Source organism: Pelecanus crispus, chromosome 2, assembly GCF_030463565.1.
Source record: "Pelecanus crispus isolate bPelCri1 chromosome 2, bPelCri1.pri, whole genome shotgun sequence".
In the NCBI taxonomy this organism is placed as follows: domain Eukaryota; kingdom Metazoa; phylum Chordata; class Aves; order Pelecaniformes; family Pelecanidae; genus Pelecanus; species Pelecanus crispus.
The window spans coordinates 115,608,951-115,629,699 of record NC_134644.1 but is presented as its reverse complement, the minus strand read 5'-3'; the positions used below and the strand labels follow the sequence as shown (position 1 = coordinate 115,629,699).

The window sequence follows — 20,749 nt, the reverse complement described above, 5'->3', positions numbered from 1 at the left end:
TGGATCATGGAGGAGCATTACGACTCAGTGTGCCAAAGCCTGCTTAGGGAGCTTCAACCCTGTCTGCAGAGCAGCCATCCTGCTCAGAGGTCACGGTGGAACCTGTTACGGGAGGGGAGTTTTAGAAGGAAGCAGGTCCCCCGTCCCTGTTGACAAAGCAGCTTTTATGGGCTATCTGGCTCTTGCTGCGCAGTTGTTCAGCCCCCTAAAGGGCTTGATTCACATGAAAAACTTGATGATAAATTCTTAATAAATAGGTAATGAGCCCAATACCGTTCTGAGGATGTTCTTGAGGATGCTTATCGGGTGCTTCGCTTATGGATACAGCAGTCTGTAGCAGTTTTGCAGTCATTGTGCCTGCACTTGTACAATAATATTGAACAAATTTTGGTGGGTAGGGAAGTAGTGGGCTAGAGAGGGAGTAAAGTGGGTAAAGTACCAGTCTCTCTATATACCGAATCCCCAGTCTTGCCAAAGCAATTGTTTTACGCTATAGGTTAATGCCCTTCAGGAACTGAAAAGACTCGAAACATCCAGGCTTCAATTGTAGGAGGCCAAAGTAAAGGAGCAGCATTAATACTAATATATTAATTTTATTTTGTGTTCTGCTTATAGTCTTTAAATTACGCTTATCTGAAACCAGCTTCTCATTTTAAACATGAGGTTTGGGAATGATATATGCGGGTCAATCTTTGGCTAAGAAACTTTGTTTTACACTTCAGTCCTTGACAATGGAGAATTTGCAACAGGAAGAGAATCAGCTTCAACAGCAAATCTGTACTCACAAAGCAGGTCATGCCCATACAACAGCCATGTTTAAAAGGCTGGTCTGTTGAGTTAACTGTTTTCAAAGTAGTCTAGAGGCGATAAGATTGTAGTTTTGAAGGTGCTCTACATCTGCTATCTGTACTGAATTATTTCCCTCTGCTGGTAACGGTGCTGTAGTCAGTTAATACTCCACTTGCACAAAAGCATTCCATCGACATACAATTTAAAATCATTCTGCTTTTCTAGGAACTCTCAAAGGATATTTATTTACAGTGCACAATCACTGCCTCCCAGCTTGACTATAGTGTTTAGTTTGGGGCTTTAGACCTTGTGGTATTGAGGTAAACGTCAACAACGATTTAATAAATTCAGGCAGTGGGGAGAGCCTGTAACCAAACAAAAGGGCCCTGCTGTGTGCGGTGGATCTATATCTCGGGATGTGTCTCCCTAATATTTTAAACTCCTTGACTCTTCCTAGTGGAGGCCTGATGGGTGACTGCAAGCTGGCTCACTCCTCTCAGCTTCTTTCCCCTCCTGGCTTTTGCTCCTTGACTTCCAGTCAAGGGATCTTTTGAGACTGGTCCATGGGGTTTGCAGTTCTGAAAGGTGTGGGGAGCAGTGGGTCTATATCAATGGTCAGCCCCTAGAGCATGTCCTGGGGGCTCGGACCGTTGTGGACGTGCTTGAGGGGGAGCAGCGCTGGCGTGGGGCTGTGCTGAGCTAGCCAGCCCGCTGGAGCGGGACGTGGAGCCTCACCAGCGCTGCGGCCCAGCTCCTCTGCCTTCCGCAGCTCCCAAGATCTGGCTATGCGCGGACCAGAGGGTGAACTCTCTTCTCCTGCTCACGTAGACACATGCCGATCTTAGCCGGTGCTTTGGGATGCTACCGTAATCCAGAGAATACTTAACTAGGAATGGGAGGGGGGCTTGGCCGTGCTGGTGAAGCAGGTGTAGGAGGAACATCCTGGGAGTTGAGGGGCACGGTGCTGTGGAGGGACGTGGTGCTCACGGAGTTGGGGGGCACGGTGCTGTGGAGGGACGTGGTGCTCACGGAGTTGAGGGGCACGGTGCTAGGGAGGGACATGGTGCTCATGGAGTTGAGGGGCACGGTGCTGTGGAGGGACGTGGTGCTCACGGAGTTGAGGGGCACGGTGCTGTGGGGGGACGTGGTGCTCACGGAGTTGGGGGGCACGGTGCTGTGGAGGGACGTGGTGCTCACAGGAGTTGAGGGGCACGGTGCTGTGGGGGGACGTGGTGCTCACGGGAGTTGGGGGGCACGGTGCTAGGGAGGGACATGGTGCTCACAGAGTTGGGGGGCACGGTGCTGTGGAGGGACGTGGTGCTCATGGAGTTGAGGGGCACAGTGCTGTGGAGGGACGTGGTGCTCACGGGAGTTGGGGGGCACGGTGCTGTGGAGGGACGTGGTGCTCACGGAGTTGGGGGGCACGGTGCTAGGGAGGGACATGGTGCTCATGGAATTGGGGGGCACGGTGCTGTGGAGGGACATGGTGCTCACGGGGCTTCCCGGTGTGGCAGGGGCTCCCGTGGGGCTGCGAGCAGCGGCGGCGTGGGCAGCCTTCCAGCCCCTCCATTGCGGTGCTTGGCCTGTGAATCCGCGCTGGGGCCGGGCTGGGGAACGGCTCTGCCCAAAAACCGCCCAGCCAGAAGGGCCGGGGCGGCGGCAGGGCTGGGGCAGGCGGAGGGGCCGAAGGGAAGGCAGACGCTGCTGGAGCCGGGGGTTTCGCTGAGGAAACGCACACGCGACTGGAGCCCAAGTCTCAAAATCTCCCGTGTTTTCCTTTCCCCTCCCCCTCTATTTTCCTTTTAACTTGCGAGCGTGGATCGCTCGAGGCCACAGGCATCAGTTCCTCCGGTGGTCATCGTTTCGCAGTTCTGTGCCAGGATGCGTCTCCCCAATATTTTCACCCCCTCCTCCCGACTCTCCCTGCAACGCTGCCTCATCAAACCGCAACCGTGCCGGCTCGCGGGGGGTTTCCGCGGTGGCTTTGGCCGGTTGCGCACCTGCGGCGCGGGAAGGAGCCGAGAAGCGGGGGCTGGGATTCCCTGCGCCGCTGCCTTCCCAGGTCGCTGGAAAGGGGTCGGACGCGGAGCCCGGATCCTTAAAGCACTCGGGAAGGTGCTTTCCTTAGACGCCCCCCACCCCGCGGCTGCTCGCTGGGGCGGGGCGGGGCGGGGCGGGGCGGGGGCAGGCGCGGGGGGCGGGGCGGGGCGGGGGCGCGCGCGGGGGGGCGGGGCCGCGGCGGCGCAGGCGCGGCGGGCCGGGGCAGGCGGAAGAGCCGGGGCGCCCCGAGCGCCCGCCGGGCCGGGCCGGGCTTAAAGAGCGGCGGGGCGGCGGCGCGGGTAAGCTACGACCTTCCTCCCTCCGGCCCTCCCAGGCCCCGCGGCGGGCTCGGGGAGGAGCGGGGCGCCGTGGGGTTTTGTTCCCCCCCCCCCTTTCCTTTTTTTTTTTTTTTTTCCCCCTCTCGCCGGCTAATTTTTTTTTTTTTTTTAAATTATCATTTTGGTGCGGCGGTTTTTTTTTTTTTTTTTTTTAATTCCTTTCGCTCCAGGCGGAGCCCGGCGACAGCCTGCCGTCAGGAGCCCAAAGGCGTCTCTCGTGTCCGTGCTGGGGGGGTGGGGGGGCGAGAGCGGCCTGCCCCGGCCCGGCCTGCCCGCTCCAGGGGCCCGCTACCGGTAGGTGCGGCCTGAGCGCCGCGGCCGGGCCCTGCCGGTGCGCCGGGGAGAGGGACGGACGGACGGACAGGAGGCTGTCAGTCAGTCCCCGCGTAGGGCTGAGCGGGCAGCCCGAGGGCGCTGTCCCCTCGCCGGATGGATCCCGGGGCTGCCGGTGATGCGGTGCCCGCCGGGGGGGCTGGCGGAGCGGCCTGAGCCCCCCGCCCGCCGGAGGCGAGCATGTCCAGTGAGCGGCTTAACAGGACAGCGGTGAAGGATGCGCGGTTAAAAGACCTGTTGTTGGAAAGAGGTACCCCTGTCTGCGTCCCGTCCGCTGTGTCTGCGCGGGTAGGGCTGCTGCGAGCTCCGTCCCCCGGCTACCCGGAGCGAAGCCCCGCTGCGAGCTCCGTCCCCCGGCTACCCGGAGCGAAGCCCCGCTTGCAGCCCAGCCGGCTCGGAGAGAGGGGCTAGCAGAGCCGGGGGGCTGCCCTGGCCTGGGAGAGCTCGGCGGCGGCAGAGGATTTAGGGTGACGGTCCGGACGCTTTTGCTTGCGTGATTGTCGATCGGGTTATCAATTATCTCTTTTTCTTTATACTCTTCTGTGAAGGTGTTTTTGCTCAACATATAGTTGCTTCTCTCTTCTTGTGTGTTTACCATGAAAAATATTCTTAAAAAAAAAAAAAGTTCCTGTGCGTGAAGAAACAGGTATACGTGAGTGTGACAGAGAGACTTGGGGGGTGTAAAAACGTGTCGCTTCTCTTCCTGAAGCTCCCCCCCAAGTCTCTTTCCCCATTACCTTACAGAAAAAGGGGGCCGGAGGCGATGCCCGCCTGGCAGGCAGTGCTGCGGCGGCCAGGGCCCGTTGCGCCCGCAGGTGTGGGGCAGCGGGGCAGGAGGCGAGGCAGGGGCCGGGGTCAGCCGGTGCCTGTCAGCAGCCACCAGAAACTGTTCAAATTGCCTTGAGCAGTGCCGGTAAATCGAAGCTGTTGCTCTTGTGTCTTTGCTTTTTCTTTTTAGTAACCTAATGAGTAGCAGGAGGGCCAGTCAGGAGGAGGAAGAGATTAAAAATCACCTTCCCCTTTCCCTTCACTTTCGAGTGAGGAAATCCTCTTGAACATCAGTCATCAGCAGGGTGTGTTGTTGGGTTTTACTCTTTGCAACGTAAAGCTGGACTTGGAAAATCCCGTGCGCTCACACCCGTGTGCTCTGGTTTTACTTTTTTTTTTTAATTGTATGGCCATGTTTTAGTCAAACATTTCCAAATGATTCCTCCCAAGGGAAATGCTCACAGTCCCGATCCTTTATTTTTAAAGGAGAGGTACCGTCCCCCACCACTGAAGTGCTGGGGCCTTGATAAATTTAGAAGACTCTGCCCTTGGCAGATAGAGAAGTAACATGTCATTCCAGTGATCTTTGCATTCTAGGAAAGCCTAAATCAACACTGCTTGTTTTGCATGTTGCCCTTTAGCAACAGTCTCTCAATTTCCAGTCTGAAGTATTACATGGACCAAAAAAAAAAAGTGTTTTGGGTAAAGAAACCCTTTGATATGTAGTAGCCGCAGAATGTGAATTGCGGCAGTTGTCAACTGTGTCAAGTCTGTATTCTGTGCTTCTGAGCCAAGAAAATTTGACTTTTTACTTCAGCACGGTTTTGGTGTGTTTGGGTTGTTTTTTTTTTTTTAATTAATTCTATGCTTCCTGCTTTTTGATCTTTTGGTGCTAACATTGTTAGCTTCCAATGACTCAAGAGAAGAAAAACAAAAAGATTGCTGCATATGGGATTGATAGCAAAAGCAGAGCAAAGCACAGACTAGTCAAATTTTCTGAAAATGTTGGTGGTCTTAATGATGAGTGGATGGTACTTAACAGCAAAAAGAAATTAAAGGATGGATGTGTTGTTGCCCTTTACTCTTTCCTTAGCCTTAAATGAGTTTAGTTACTCCTACTGAGACGATTGCAGAACCTCAGCAGGTGGTGGTATGCCCGTGGCCACTGGTAACCCGTGACAAACAGCTGGACCTCTGCACCAGCCTCCACTGGACACTAGTGCACTTGCAGCTCCTGTAGTCTGAGGTTTTGTTTGCAAGAGATCTTAGAATAATGAAACAGCCTTCGGTTTCCTTTAGTCCCACCGCAGGTCGTTTTAGATTTTATGTGTGAACAGCATTTTTCTAGCTCAGCTTTGTAGTTGTGTTGTGTTTGTGTAAGCGTACCGCTGTTAGACGGAAGGCTGAGGATGACTACAAATGAAAGATAAGGGGGGGACAGGGGGGAAGCTTGTTTTCTCTGATGTTTACTTTGTCTTTTTATATTCCATTATCTTCCTTTCCTCGTTGGCTTTTTTAAAACAGAAATTTAATATCGGTTCCCCAAAGTTCATGTTTTGGTGCCTGACAGTAGGTGCCATTTTTGGAAAGTGCTGAAACTGAGTAACTGGCACTGCTGCTTTGCTTTTTCTGCCAGCCTAGCAACCAAAGACCTCCTCCCATTAACTGGAGTTGTCTTTCAAGGCAAGAGCATCCCCTGTGAGCAATGCAGTTTCCACAGAAATATCAGCAACTGTGTAACTCCAAAGGGCAATTTCTTACCTTACATTGCTCATCCTTGCTGCTCCAGTATAGCCGAAAGCGTGCAAGAGTGACTCATTTCTAAATATACTTAATATTTGTGGTATAAGCAGGACTTCAGATAAGATGATGGGCGCTGATGGAGTTCATTGTAATTGTATCTCTTGCAACAGTCAAGGTCCCAGTTTCATTTTTAACTATGGTGGAACATACCTTGTTTTAGAGTACCAGATCTCTTTTTAGATTTTTACCTGAATGGGAATGTCCTAGCAAAGTTAATTTTACTCTAGTTGGAGAGAAGTAAGTAATCGAAAAAGACATTGCGTGTAGATTCAAAACGGAAAAAGTTTTCCACTTGATTTAGGTAGCTTTCATGCTATTTAGCTGCTTTTTTTAAAAAAAAAACCAAAAAAAAAAAAAAAAAAAAAAACCAAAAAAAAAGGTTAGTTTACTAGGTACAGGGTCCTGATTCCTCTCTCCATAGCCTCTGCTTTGGAGCACTCTGGACTCTATTGGCATTGCAGGTGGCTATTAAAATAGAGTGGGGTTTGTGTGCTGGTTCCCCCTGCCCCCCCCCCCCCCCCCCCCCCCCCCCCCCCCCCCCCCCCCGTGAAATTGTGTTATCCAAAAGGCTTGCCTGTGGTGTTTATGCTGAAGGAATTTATTACCTATGAAGGCTGCAGAGAAGGATCACAAAGATGTTTCTTAGCTTTGACCTGCAGCCACTTGTACCAGTTGATCAGCACTGCCAAAAAATAAATAACTCTCATATTTTAGAGCACCATTTTCTTCACAAAACTTTGCGACATGGACAAGCAGTGACATCTTACTGCAGATCAATCTTGATGAAATACTGAGGGCTTTTCAGATTATTGTTTTGATGGATAACATTCTCTGTGTGATTGACGTATTTTCCTCTTTTTTTCTTCTTTGCTTTTAGCTGAACTGGAGTTTGTTCAAATCATCATTATAATTGTGGTTATAACTGTTATGGTGGTAGTGATCATCTGCTTGTTGAACCATTACAAACTCTCGACACGCTCCTTTATCAACCGACAGAAGCCAAAGCAGAAGACAGGAGGAAACTTTGCAGAACGGTGAGTATGAGCCCTTTGCACCAAACTGCTTTTCCTTGTGCCGTATGGGTCTGCAGCAAAGCCTCCTGAGAAGCTCCGGTACAGGCAACTGTTAGAAAAATTTCTGATGTCACTTCTAATACTCCCTATAGTTAGGTCTTTTGCTGAGGTTGCATTTGTCAGTAGGGAAAAAAAATCAGAACATAAATTTAAAATACACTTTTGATTATTTTTAGACCGTGCTATGTTTTACATAGCCTATCTTCATTTTGCATTTGGAGGCTCAGATGTGACATACTGTTTGCTGCTGTTGTAATTTGAAGGGGAGTGGAGGGGGAATGAATGGAGATCACCTGGGGTATGAAGACTTGTTCTGACTTTCCATATATTTACTAATATCCTGGAGTTTTATCACTACTAGTGGTTTTGTGAAGCTGCAGTAGTTTTTTTGCTGGATCCAAAACACTGACCCAGCAAGAGCCCAGGAAAACATAATGTTTGTTTCACTCAAACAGCAAGAAAATATTAGGAAAATGATCCCTCCAAGGACCTCCAGTAGTTAAGATGCGTTGTTGCAGAGCCAAAGGCTTAAGACGGCATCTCAGTTGAGACTTGCTAAGGCTGTCTTTAGCCAACCCAGCAGTAAATGGGCACCTAACTTGCCTTGTGAGCCAGGAGTTTGCTGGGTGGGATGCACTGCTCCCTTGTGAAGGTTAACCACAGGGTGTCCCTGACCTTGGGACATCCCCCCAAGCCATGCAGTATTCTCTGGTGTTGCAGGGAGGTCCTTTTTCTTATGTGCTTTTCGATGTCCTTGGAGTGGTGCCCTTGGCGTCTTTGCTGACTGCGATGGCCAAGGGGCCATTTGTGAGGGTAGCCTTTTGATGCACTGAATTCCTGGCAACAGCGTTGGGTTCACAGCTTCGTTTCATTTCGCTGTCAAAAAAATTGTCTGATTGTAACCACAAGGAGTGGTCCCATAATGGTTTACACCAGTCATAAGTCCTCAGTCTCACCTTTTCTTTCCATCCCAGTCCTGTGTTTCTTCCTTCTCTGTGCTCTTTGGGGAGCTGCCAGGGTCATGGCGAGAGGCCTCCGGGGGCTGATCTGGCTGAACACTAACTGCTTCCCCCGCCACACTTAGATTTCAGCCAGATCAGCGAGCGAGGTGCCCGGGCAGGGGAGGGAGTGCTGGCAGGGGAGGAGGCAGGGATGCCGCAGCCAGGGCTGGACGGTGAGCAGCTGCTGTGGAGCTGCCCCCCTGGCAATTGGCAGCTCCCTCCTGAAAGTCAGATGTAAAACGTGACCAATGCAGGGTTCCCAAAACTCTCACTTAGCACATCACCTGCACCCTTTCTCTGGGGTGAATAGCTCTTACCTTGGAGGCTGCATGGGAAGAAAGGAGCTGTCTCCTCAAGGGGAGGTCACCTCATTCCCTAGCACTTCAGTAGCACAGCAGTATTTTAGCTCTAGTTGGTTACAGACAGAACTGGAACTTGTCAAACCTTAACCTTGTGGACTTCAGGGCTGGAAAAATTGTCTAGATTAATTTAAGCGTTGCTTTGAAATGGACGCTGTAATTCAAGAACCACACTTCTGTTAGCTGTAATTGCTACAAGTACCTAAAATGAAATAATTTGAGATAAAGGAAATGCATTTTCATCTTCACAAATCTTTTAAAACTGCAGTAAGCTGTCAAATGTGTGAAGTAACCCATTATTTCCTTTGTATGGTTCGTTAGTATTGTCTGTTATCAGAGTAAGTGGTGCCTTTTCTCTTCCACACGAGGGAAGAAACATCACCTTCTTGTGAAGAAGAACATGCAGTTTGGCAGTGGGGACTTGGGAGCCGCTTTTAGTATTCAGAACTGCTCTTAAATAATTTTTAAAACACTGACTCAGTTTCAGTTTGATGGCACCCTTATAAGTAATGATAAATCATAGCCGAGTGAGCACTTCATAGGAATTGATAATTGGTTGGCAAGAACTGGTTACTAACTGTTCTGAAAACTCTCTGGTATAGGTTTGTCATCACTATTACTCATCAGGCTTTCTGATAAGCTGAAGCTGTTCTTAAAAGAAGGTCATACTTGTGGGGAATGGGACTTTGGAGGTGCCAGGTCAAATGTCAAATATGTTTGAATTTTCCTTTGTCTTAGGTGTTAGAAGGAAGTACTGATAGAAACTGGTTGTGTGCTGCTTGCAGTGCAAACCTTAAAAGCAGTGTGCATGAGTGTCAGGAAACTAAAGCATTTGCTCTGTGATGTGAAATTGGAAACGACCTGTCTGTTCTCTTGTCCACGGCAGAGCGAGTTGCAGAAGGTAAATAGATAGTGTAAGCAGTAAGTTGCAAGTTAGATTATACACTTTTAAAATACATTTCTTTTTTTAAAGAGGGAGGCCTTGTTCTGTGTGCAAATGCTATCAATAAGTGGATTCTCTTCCAAGGGAGTGGTTTTTATAATGGTATGTAGACTCTGAAAACAGATTTAAATGTTTATTAACTACTAATGTCTGAAGAAAATAGTATTCTGACTTGGTCTTCTATTGGTGATTGGTGGAGAAATAGTGAATGGAAACAGAGGAAGTTCATCCGTATTTCTTAAAAGAAAACAGTGAAGCAAATTAATTGACTGTTGGCTAGTTCCTGCAGTGAGCCATGAAGTGGACCCCCCTTCATGTAACTGAGGTAGCAGAGGTGTATCAAGATGCAGAATCATGCCTTTCCTATTCAGATGGGCCTTTTTTTTTGTCCTTTTGTTACCTTCAATTTTCCTTTTCTTCAAGCCTGTCCTATTTCTAGATAATCATGCCTTCCAACAGCTGAGCTGTGGCTGAATTGCACAGATTTCTGGCTCCATAAAGACCAGCTATAGAACAGATGATCTCTCTTATTCTGGTTCTTCTGGAAAGTGTAATAGAAGTGAACAGAAATTATCTACTGCCTTTATTGCCAACCTCACACCTGTAAAACTCATGGGGTCAGGCCTCCAAAATAATGAAACAAAAGGTATTTGTGGGTTTCTTCTTTGTCTGGCTGAACTTCCTTCATGTTAAAAAAAAAAAAAAAAAAAGGCCTGGAAGCTGAAATTCTCATTGTCTTCCAAGTCCAGAAGTTACAGTATTAAAAAGGTGATGAAATATCACTGGAATCACAAGTGTTAGTAACACTTGGAAGGGCAGAAAAGGGACCAATCCCAGGAAAAAAAAAAGTTGCTCTTTGACAAGTACATGCTGAAAAGTAGTTGTTAATATTTCTGTTCTGTAAATATGCTTTCCTCAGTGACCAACAGTACATCCTTATCTTCCACCCCTTCCCCACCCCACCCCCACTTTTCATCCCCTCTGGAGTCTCATCTTCCAGTCTTTCACCTGGTCTTTGTTTTGTTACATTGGTTAGTGTGCTGAGGCCTTGAACAGATCCCAGCAGGACAACCTTTGAGTGCTTAGGAGTACTGGATGCTTCTGCAGCAGTGCTGCCGAGGATGCTGCCTGCCTTCCCGTGGCAAGCCTTGCCCTCTCGTAACATTCAAAGCCTGTTTTAACCTTAGCAGAAATGCACATTTTGGGGTCATAACTGCGAGAGGTGGAATGATGCTGAGTGACAACCATGTTGTTGTGAGCAGCAACCTGAAGTGAGCGTGTACGGTACTGAACGGTGTCAGTATCACGATGGATAAAATATTGAATGTTTCCCCCTGCTGGCTGATCCATCAGCAATGTTTGGCTTCACAGCCGGGAGCGAGCCAAGGTTTGCAGAGCATCTGAGGGGGATGCGCAGGCTGTAGGGTGTGGAGTGTACCAGGAGCATGCCCAGGGCCACTTCACTAGGACAACACAACCTCTCCTGTGGGAGCGACTGATGCTACCGGCAGTGCTGGGGGGTTTTGGGGCAGAGCCATGTGGCCGCCTTGGAAAGGCACGTCTGTGCACAGGGTGTGTGTGTCTGATGTCCCAGGGGAGGTACGTGTTGCGGAGTTGCGAGCTGTGCCTTGGGAGGACTGAAGTATTGGGAGGGCAGCGTTGCTGATAACCAAAACCATCCTGTTGGAATGTAAGTAGCTGCGGCTGCTGTGGCACTCTGGTGTTTGCTGGGATAAAACCAAGATAAATCTTGCTTTCTGATGATTAACTCTTAGTGTCATCATCAGTGATTTCCAGGGGGACGTTGAGGGAAAAGAGATTAACTAAGTGACTAACAGGGAGGTACTTAATGAGCTTCTGATGTTTCTGAATTGATTCTTTCTCCCATCCTGGTGGTTTCTGTCTTTGTGTCTTTTTCTCTTGAAGTGGATGTTGAAGGAGAACTGAACCCTTTGACTGCCCCAGGCCCGCTCCTGGCAGCAAAGTCCCTGCATCCATCACACAAGATGCTTACCCTGACCAGCCCCTGCCAGCTCCGAGGGCAGCATTGCTGCTATAGGGCTAGTGGGCTTGCCTTAGGACCTGCATTGATAATGCCCATCTTGAATGTCAAGCTCTGGGAGCACAGCTGTAAAAATACTGCCCTCCTTCTTGGAACAGCTATTTCAGAATAAAAGGGAAACATCGGGAGGGTGACAGAACATACTCAATAATAGTGACAACTCCAGGGATTTGTTGGTCATTTCAAATGTTAGTCTTGCCTCTTGGCCTTTTAAATTATTCCCCACCGGTGTGAGCATTATTCCTTCTGTTCCCTGCTGGCATCCCTGGCCCACTCATTCTCATTTTCTTACTGATATGTGCAAAAGAAAGTCCCAGTGCAAACAAGAACCCAGTCTATAGCTGGGAGAGAGTGTGAGTGCTGTAGACCATGCCGCTTTGCCAAATCTTTTTCTTTGCACCAGGCATCAGTTGGCAGGAGCCGGACATGTGCCGTGCTCTCCTCCTGCCGCTGTGAGGGACGTGGGCTTGCCTCTCCTCAGGGTGTGCGGCCAGGAGGGACAGTGTGTGCTGGCTGCTGCTCTTTGAAGTCTACCGCAGTGAAATCAGAACATCTTTAATAAGGGCAGGATCATCTAGGATAGCTGCAGGTAGGACTAGAAGGGAGGAGTGACGGCTTTGGGTGGCTCCTGATGCAATGTGTCACCTTGGGCAACTTGCTTCATCTCCAAATAAAGGAGGAAGGGTAATAGTACTTACTTCCTTCACTTGGATGAAATGAAGATTACTTAGAGTGGTAAAGTGCTGTGAAGTGGGGGAAATAAAAGTTTTAAAGCATTAAGTAACAGAAATAATCACTCTAAGTGTAGGGAGGCGGACTACAATTGAGAGGTTTGGCACTCTCCATAATTATCTCTCTAGTACTTCTCCTCCTTGATACTGTGCACAGCTCTGCCAGACGCTGTAACCTTTCCTGCCCTTGGGGAAACACAGCTTTTAAAGAGAAGAGCAATCCTGCTGGAATACTTGTCATTCCGTTGGGGACAACGCAATAGTTCTGCTTTGCTTGTGTTCGGCAGGGACAATGCTGCAATCCGAAGAGCTGCGATGGTCTCTTCTCACTCAGGAAGAGGCAGGGAGGAGCGAACCCCTGTACCTTCCCAGAGCATTTTGAGCAAGCCACTGCTTTAATGTGGATTAATGTATCACTGCCACCTAGGGCCGAAATCAGAAACTACACTGCTATCTGAAACAACTTCACTTGCAAAAGACAGCGCGGGGGGGGGGTGTGTGTATATACACACACACATATTTTAAAAAAAAAACAACTCTGAGTTTAATCGAGGGGGAAAAGAGGGACCTTATTAACACCTGTAATGCATTTCAAAAAGTGAAAAATTGACTTTTGTTTCTCGGGAGATAGTGTCAGGCAGAGTTCTAATTCTCAGAAACTGAAAAGTGGAGAAAAAACCTGAAACTCTCCTTAACAGTCAGTAAAAAAGCAAAGTTGGGATTGTTGTGGTTTAACCCCAGCTGGCAACTAAGTACCACACAGCTGCTTGCTCACTCGCCCCCAGTGGGATGGGAGACAGAATCAGAAGAGTAAAAGTGAGAAAACTCGTGGGTTGAGATAAAGACAGTTTAATAGGTAAAGCAAAAGCCGTGCGTGCAAGCAAAGCAAAACAAGGAATTCATTCACTGCTTCCCATCGGCAGGCAGGTATTCAGCCATCTCCAGGAAAGCAGGGCTCCAGCATGCATAATGGTTACTTGGGAAGACAAACACCATCACTCTGAACTTCCCCCCCTTCCTTCTTCTTCCCCCAGCTTTATATGCTGTGCATGACATCATACGATACAGAATATCCCTTTGATCAGTTGGGGTCAGCTGTCCCACCTTGTGCACCCCCAGCCTGCTCGTTGGTGTGGGGGGGGTGAGAAGCAGAAAAGGCCTTGACTCTGTGTAAGTGCTGCTTAGCAGCAACTAAAACATCCCTGTGTTATCAACACTGTTTTCAGCACAAATCCAAACCATAGCCCCATACCAGTTACTAGGAAGAACATTAACTCTATCCCAGCCAAAACCAGCACAGGGCTGCTTTTGCTTCATTACAATTTGAGGAATTTTTCTTACTGAGTGTGATTTTTTTTTTTTTTTTTTTTTTTTACCTGCAATTTATCCCGAGTTAAAAATGCTTCTTCTGGTAAATTTCTTTCCTGCTGATGCTCAGCCAAGGTAGTTGGATGACACTGTGTGCTCCAGGAAGCACAGTGTTTAAAAATGGCCTCAAAAAGTCATCTTCCTAAACTGTTTAATTCCAGAGGCTGTTAACCTTTGTAAAATACAAATTAGTCAAATTGTCTTAGGTTTATCCAGTCTCCTAAGCTGTAAATACTGAGTTAAATAATCATCACCATAAGATAATTAAGTAATCACCCAGCTGGATTTATTAAATGATGCTGTTATTTCAAAACCTAATCGCAAAATTAGTTTCTGTAAACTATTGTGAAACCTGGGAATGGCTAAGGTCAGCAAAAGACATAGCTGGATCCTTAAGATTTTTCTTGCTTTGGTGCTATTTGTAGGAGCTAGGATTTGCCATGGAGACTCCTCCTTTTTCATTCCAAAACCTAACAATGTTAAAAATTAATACAGTATAGGGCATGAATGCATAAGCTTTCTCTCCCTGCTACTTCTAAATATTGATGCTCACAGCTGAAGACCTTTAGCCTGTTTAAGAAGGAGCAAGTTGAAGTGGCTAGTTGTTGAGAACCTGTAAGAAGCAGGTAAATGATATATTGCCCACAGGAAAAAAAAAAAAAAAAGGGGTGAATTGCATTTGCTCAGGTTTAGCCTTGATTGCACGTACCTGAGAACTACTTGTACAAATGCCTGGGCATTTGGTGTGAGGGTGCATCCAGTGGGACTGCCAGTGCTGGATTTGCTGGCTGGGGAGTGCCTGCCAGCACTGTACTGGGATTGGGAGCTTGCACCAGGCCTAGCGGCTGGTTAGCTGTCGTGCCGAGCTGTAATGCTTGTGCCCAGTATCATCTTGCTCATGGGATAACAAGTCATTGAGTGAAAAGAAGTCGAAAGTAGGGGTTTTTTTTATCATTAGGCCAATCTGCCTTACTATTTTGGATGAGGGAATATAAATACAAATGCTGTCAGTTCTTACCTGATTTTCACTGATCTGAGCACAGGGAAACATTTTAGCTGTCAAATGAAGGCCCGCAAGTAGAAGGACAAGGAGAGAGCAAGAAATAACACTTTTGCTCAGTGTAAGTCACCCCAGGTTGTTTGCAGCAGTCCCAGCATGTTATTTCTTACATCTACATCTTGGGGGGGGGGGGGGGAAGTCATGGGGATATTTTCCTTCTGCAACACTGAGGTTTTTCTTCTCCTCTCAATGCCTTGCCGTCACCCCAAGAACAGTGGGGTAGGTGGGCCCCAACCCTTGAATTAGGTTGTATCTACCAGGTGCAGGGGAGGGAGGATTTCCCTGACATGAAGACTTGAGAAAGGTAGACAGTAAGTCTCCCATGGTGGATGCAGTGATTTCAGGAAGGCAAAATGGTTGAAAAGAGCGGAATTAGGAAGATGGGACAGGCACCTGTTTGGATGCAGTTCTCTTGTTCCAGACGGGTGACACCTTTTGTAGAGGAGATGGGGTTTATCTATAGAAGGCTAAGTACCAAAAACCCCTATAGCATTTTAGGGCAAGATTCAGCAAAGCACTTCGTTGTGTTAAATTTTTATTCATTTCCTGACTTTTCTCTTAGCCTTGGTACGTTAGCAGAAGGGCACATCTAAATAAGTGGTTGCAGGCAGACCGGAGCAAAGTCTGCCTTTGCTCCGAGCTGTCAGTTCTAGGCCAGCCCTGAAGCGGGAGCTGCACAGCTCAGTAGCGAGCTACTGCGCCTGGCTCAGGCACCTAATGAAATATGTGCTATGTGGAAGGATAAGGGGTATCTAGTGTGTGATACTAAGCATAAATAATTTTCCTGTTCTATTGTATCCCTCAAATACTTATAAACCCCATAGAGACATTCATAATTAAGCACTGGCATGTCATCCATTGTATCTTTCTCTCTCTTTTTTCCTTTCTGTAGTGTTCCCAGTTGTTATACTGCTCTCCTCTTAAAGTTTAGGAAGCTCCTCTACATGTTTGTATTTGTCATTGCAGGTCACCGTACAGTAAGTTCATGTCCTAGAAGCATTCAAGGATTCCTCTATAGCTGAGTGCAGGAAACCCAGTTGTCTGTCAGCAACTTCCCTTTCTCCTTGCTTCTCTCGCTGTCCATTTTGAGACTTGTCCGTGCACTAAGTAAGAGTGTAGTGCCTTTTCCTACATTGGGCCAGTTAGTCTGGGCTTATTCTAGTGGTGATGGCAGGATCCTGTACTGTGGCACTGGACCGACCACATATGCGTGGTGAGGTTGGTCTGCACGTGGTGTGTGAGCCTGGTATTTTCCAAGCGTGGGCATGCTGAGCACATGCTACCCAGCCATCTGCTTGGGGAGTCCTGGGATAGAGATCTTGCTGGGGGTTGGCTGCTGCTCTCTGCAGAGGAAGCCATAGGGAAGGGAGTAGGTACAGGTGGGCTGTAAGACACCCTGTCATAGAGGCCATGTTGTTACACATCCTTGCATCCTAAGGATCTCACAGCCTTGGAGTTCAGCTGCATCCCAAGCTGTCTACCTCCTCGAGTAGTTATCCCAGAGTGGGGAGAGCCTTGGGCTCCTTTGGTCTCTTCATCTTGGTCTGACTATCCCAGCACCCTGGTCGCAGTCTGTGGGGTCCCTGTAAGCAGCTGCAGTGCCTCCAGGCAGGGTCTTTTACTGTACTGGGACTCAGGCACCAGCAGTAGAAGTAGTGGGCGACTCTGTTCTTTCAGCAAGTTGTTTCTGTTAGACATTGCTGGTACCAGGCCTGTGTGCCTAGGCTCAGCATGCAGGTCCCGCTCCATCTCAGCGTGAGGCGTTTTTCTCCATATACCATACCAGCTCCCTCGGCTCTTCTTACTCTCCTGCCTTACGGGAGATGGGCTGTAGGATGGGAGTTGTCATTTCCACTTCCACATTGGAAACTCTTTCATAAAGGAGTTTAAGTAATATGAGTGGTAGTGGTAGATTGAACTCCTTGCTGGGCTGGGTCATTGGTTTTGCCTGTTTTCCTCTATTCTGAGCTTGAACACATTAAAGAAGAGACTGAGACAGTTGCACTAAGGATAAAGCTACACACTATTGTATTTTTCAGACCATCACTCAGGAATCTGCTGTTGGGCTGTGTATGGCCTGTAGTTCATGGGTGGTTAATTGAGCACTTTAGCTTTGACTAGTATGTTTTACTTAACAATTGCAACAGGCTTGGAGCCTGCTGGGTCAGCTGCTGCTAACCTGATTGTCTTTAATTTTGCAAATATACCCTCAGATACTTCAAAATGTGGGCATCTGGGTGATGGAGGGGTAGAAAGGAAGGTGGGTACAAGTGTGTACGTGCATGTATATATACAGTTACAGTTTCTTCTATTGACAAAACCTTATATGGGTACTGAAATACAGGAATCTGCTTAAGATTTGCCTTTTGTATCAGGCCTTTGTAAATGGCGATACTTGCAAAGGGAAGTTGTAAATAATTGCAATTGTCAGCCTCCCTCTATCTCTGCTCTCTAAAGCTACAGAAGCGAGGTGATTGACCAGCTTTGTTATTCAAAGCATTTCCCTTAACAGCTGAATCCTGTGGGAGATTCCTCTTTGAGCAGCTTTCCTCTGCCATGGACTCTCCTGACAAGATCACAGACGGCTTTTGGTCTCTTGAGTGTCATGATGAACATCTAGTTAGGTCTATTTTTACATCTGAAATATGTTGAAAGATGCTATGCAGAGAAGAAGCAGTACTGTAAGATGTGAAAGTAGTCTATACAGGCTAATGCTTTTGGGGACAGTATGCATTTTCCTTCCTGTTCCTGAAATTTCTTATGTCTATAAAATCATAAAACTTGAATGAGTACCAAGAAAATAGTCATGACCATACGATGTTTTGATTTTCTCTTTTTGTACCAAGACTGAAATTCTGTGCTTTATAGCTGCTCTGGTGTGTCCTATTCAGCTTCAAAATTTTCCATTAAAATAAATCCATTGCGGTAGTTACTGCTACTCTAAACAATTAATTGGGAAGAAAAAATTATGACACACACATGTTCTTCTTCACCCTTTTATTCTGCCCTGAGTGCTGGTACAGTGTCAGAACAGCCTTTCAAGGGTTGAGAAAGTACTTTGGCCTGAGAAGATGGTGGGGGAAGTGGTTGAAGAGGGGAACTGGTGGCTGAAACCTCAGCTGCTTAATTACTGTTTATTGTGGGAATTGGGCAACTGACAGTTTTGACCAGAATATACCTGGGTTTGGAGTGGCTGTCACTTCACTGAGATTACAGACACCGGATTTCGTTGCAAACTGTTTTGACTCTGGTGTGTAATCGGGGATCTTGGCTGGCAGGTTAGCGTCATTGGACCTGCTGACCATACTGACGTGGCCTTGTCATGGGTTGGGAGGTGAAGGGTACCCGCTCAGCACGCAGGTGCTGAAGTGGTTCCTGTCATCTCTGCATGTTGCCACGTGCTCGTAGCTGCGACTGGCTCACTGCCTCCTCTACAGCCTGTGAGGCTGGGTGCTGTGGCTGGTGTCTCGGCACTTGCAAAATGGACCAACCTTGACTTGCTTGGGTGCAGAGTTGCTGTTTGCTCTAGTTTTGGAAAGCAAGGGGTGGGACATTACTTGCTTATCACCTTTCTCTAGGTGAAGACAACCAGTCCTTAGAAGCTGACTGCTCCTAAAAGTTGTGGTATTTAAGGTAGGATGGTGATGTAATCTGTTAATTTTTCTCCTTTGTTGTGTTTTTCTACATTCCAGGAAGGGTGCTTGTGGCCTTCAGAAAGCTCAGTATCGCGCCAGGGTGCTTCAGAGGTACAGACAGATTTCTTGTTATCCTCACCGATGTGCTTTCCTCTTTCCTGTTATATATGTTTGGCTCCTCTCAAAAACATTTAGTAAATAAAGCTTTTTCAGTGTAGACCAAAAGCCAGGTTCACGTGGACATCGGAGCCTGCCTTAACTCCCATTCCATAAATGCTTAAGAATTTTTTTATTGAAAGAATGAAATTCTACCTACCTGACACCTCATTTCCATCTGCAGCTCCCTATATCATAGTAGGCATTCACAGGTAAGTGGTGGAGGTGTCTCTGTCATGCACTGGCTCAGTAATTTGAGTATTCAGTGGAATGCAAGACCAGTTGCTCTTCTCCCTGTGTTTTTCCTGGGTTTACAACATGTATCCTATCACCAGTGTCTTCTGGCTAGCACAGATCTCTGGTCTGAGTGATAATTTGTGGGTGTGTTGCTCCAAGTGGCCCAGCTCACCTGTTTCAAATGGTGAATCTTCCTGGTGGCTGACCTTACATCTGTGAGGGTCAGGGACTGAAGACCCTGCCATGGACCCAAAAATGAGAAGAGCAGTTTGATAGATCTAGATCTAAGAAGCTGGTGTGTCTCTCTAGATCTGGATAGACCAAGTGAGGAGCAATAGCTTCTCACGGAGTGTCTTGAACTCTTCCTCTTGTAAAGACTGACCTTTTCTAGGGTCATATGCCGGGGATGTTTTTTCTACTCGCAGTGCAGAAGCCTTGCAGGTCCTCCCCGGCGGCTGAGCTCTGGCTGAGAACTGAGGGGGAGGAGGACACCTGATACACTCTGGTAGTGAAGGCGTGAGATACGCCAGGCCTTTACAAAATGTACTAAAATGACCATCTGAATTCTTTGGTGATGCAGAGTTTTACATTAACTCTGAGTAGGAGGGGGAGGCTCAGACTGCAGCTGAAATTCAGTATTGGGACATTTTCCTAGAACTAGTTAATTGTCAAGATTAGCGAGGAAGTGTTTCCTATGTACAGAAACGATTGTTTTCTCTTGGCTCTGCATGTTTTAATGTCAGAGGGAGCTGTGTAAGGTCTTGGTCTTCCTTTGTGAAGCTGTTCTCAAGTATCTTGTGTTAGATCCTTCCTGCAACTCCTACCTCTTCTCTTCACATGCATGTGTGTGGGAGCACGCGTGCACAATACCTGCTGGGTTTACACTTTTAAGATAGGTGGTGAAGAGAAGTATTTTCTGTTCTAGCAGTTCTTTGTAAATACAAAGCACCCATAGTGCTTTTTTCAGACGTGGAGTCACGTGTTTCTCTCTTCCCATTTCAGATCATGTATGCTCCAAGGTCAAGGGACAGGTTTACTGCCCCATCTTTTATGCAGCGGGACCGTTTCAGTCGCTTCCAGCCTACTTACCCTTACATGCAGCATGAGATTGACCTTCCTCCGACCATCTCCCTCTCTGACGGGGAAGAGCCACCACCGTACCAAGGCCCGTGCACCCTGCAGCTCCGGGACCCAGAACAGCAGATGGAGCTCAACCGGGAATCTGTCAGGGCACCACCCAACCGAACCATTTTTGATAGCGACTTGATAGACATCTCAATGTACAATGGGGGCCCCTGCCCACCAAGCAGCAATTCGGGCATAAGTGCAACCAACTATAGCAGTAATGGAAGGATGGAAGGACCACCCCCGACGTACAGCGAGGTCATGGGGCATTACCCAGGCTCCTCTTTTTTCCATCACCAGCACAGCAACGCGCCTCCTTCTTCGCAGAGGGGGAGCAGACTTCAGTTTCAGCAGAACAATTCAGAGAGCACAATAGTCCCCAGCAAAGGCCAAGACCGAAAACCGGGAAACCTGGTCTAAGTTACTCGCCCAGGTGCATTTGAACTGAAGACAAAAGAGATTCAAGCAGAGCGGTGGAGGAAGACCCCCATGCTCCGGTGCACAATGTTGTTACGTTTCACGTGGTACAACTTAGTAAAACCAAACGTGCAAACCAGTTCTTTGTTTCTGATTCCTTTCAGGGGAATTGCATGCAAAGCAGATTGAAAGAAATACAAACTTCCATTCAGTTTGTCTACAAGCAGTGTTTCAGGGGAGAGGGGGGGATATATTATTTTTTTTTAATAAACTATTTCAATTATTTAATTCTAAAAGTTAACTTAGCACAGAAATGAGGCTTGTACAGCCTGTTTTATACTCACTGAATGGCAGAAGGAAGAAGGTGGTTTTGCTAGATAAATGGGGGAAGAATTGGCCAGTTTGCTTTTTTTTTTCTCCCAGGGTGTGGATTTTTTTAATATGAAACAAAATTCCTGTTTTGTGTGCCAAGGTATAAAGTTGAGAACTTAGATGAATGCAAGGAATTAAT

General features: G+C 47.6%; 1 protein-coding gene across 1 annotated transcript; it reads left to right on the top strand.

Moving 5' to 3' along the window:
* The first annotated feature begins 3,680 nt into the window (after positions 1–3,680).
* Positions 3,681–20,377, top strand: LDLRAD4 (low density lipoprotein receptor class A domain containing 4). Its single transcript, XM_075704702.1, is given in 6 exon segments — positions 3,681–3,750; positions 6,949–7,067; positions 7,069–7,105; positions 9,164–9,166; positions 18,365–18,414; positions 19,699–20,377. Coding segments are annotated over 6 exon segments (822 nt in total). The 3' UTR covers positions 20,242–20,377.
* Positions 20,378–20,749: the final 372 nt, after the last annotated feature.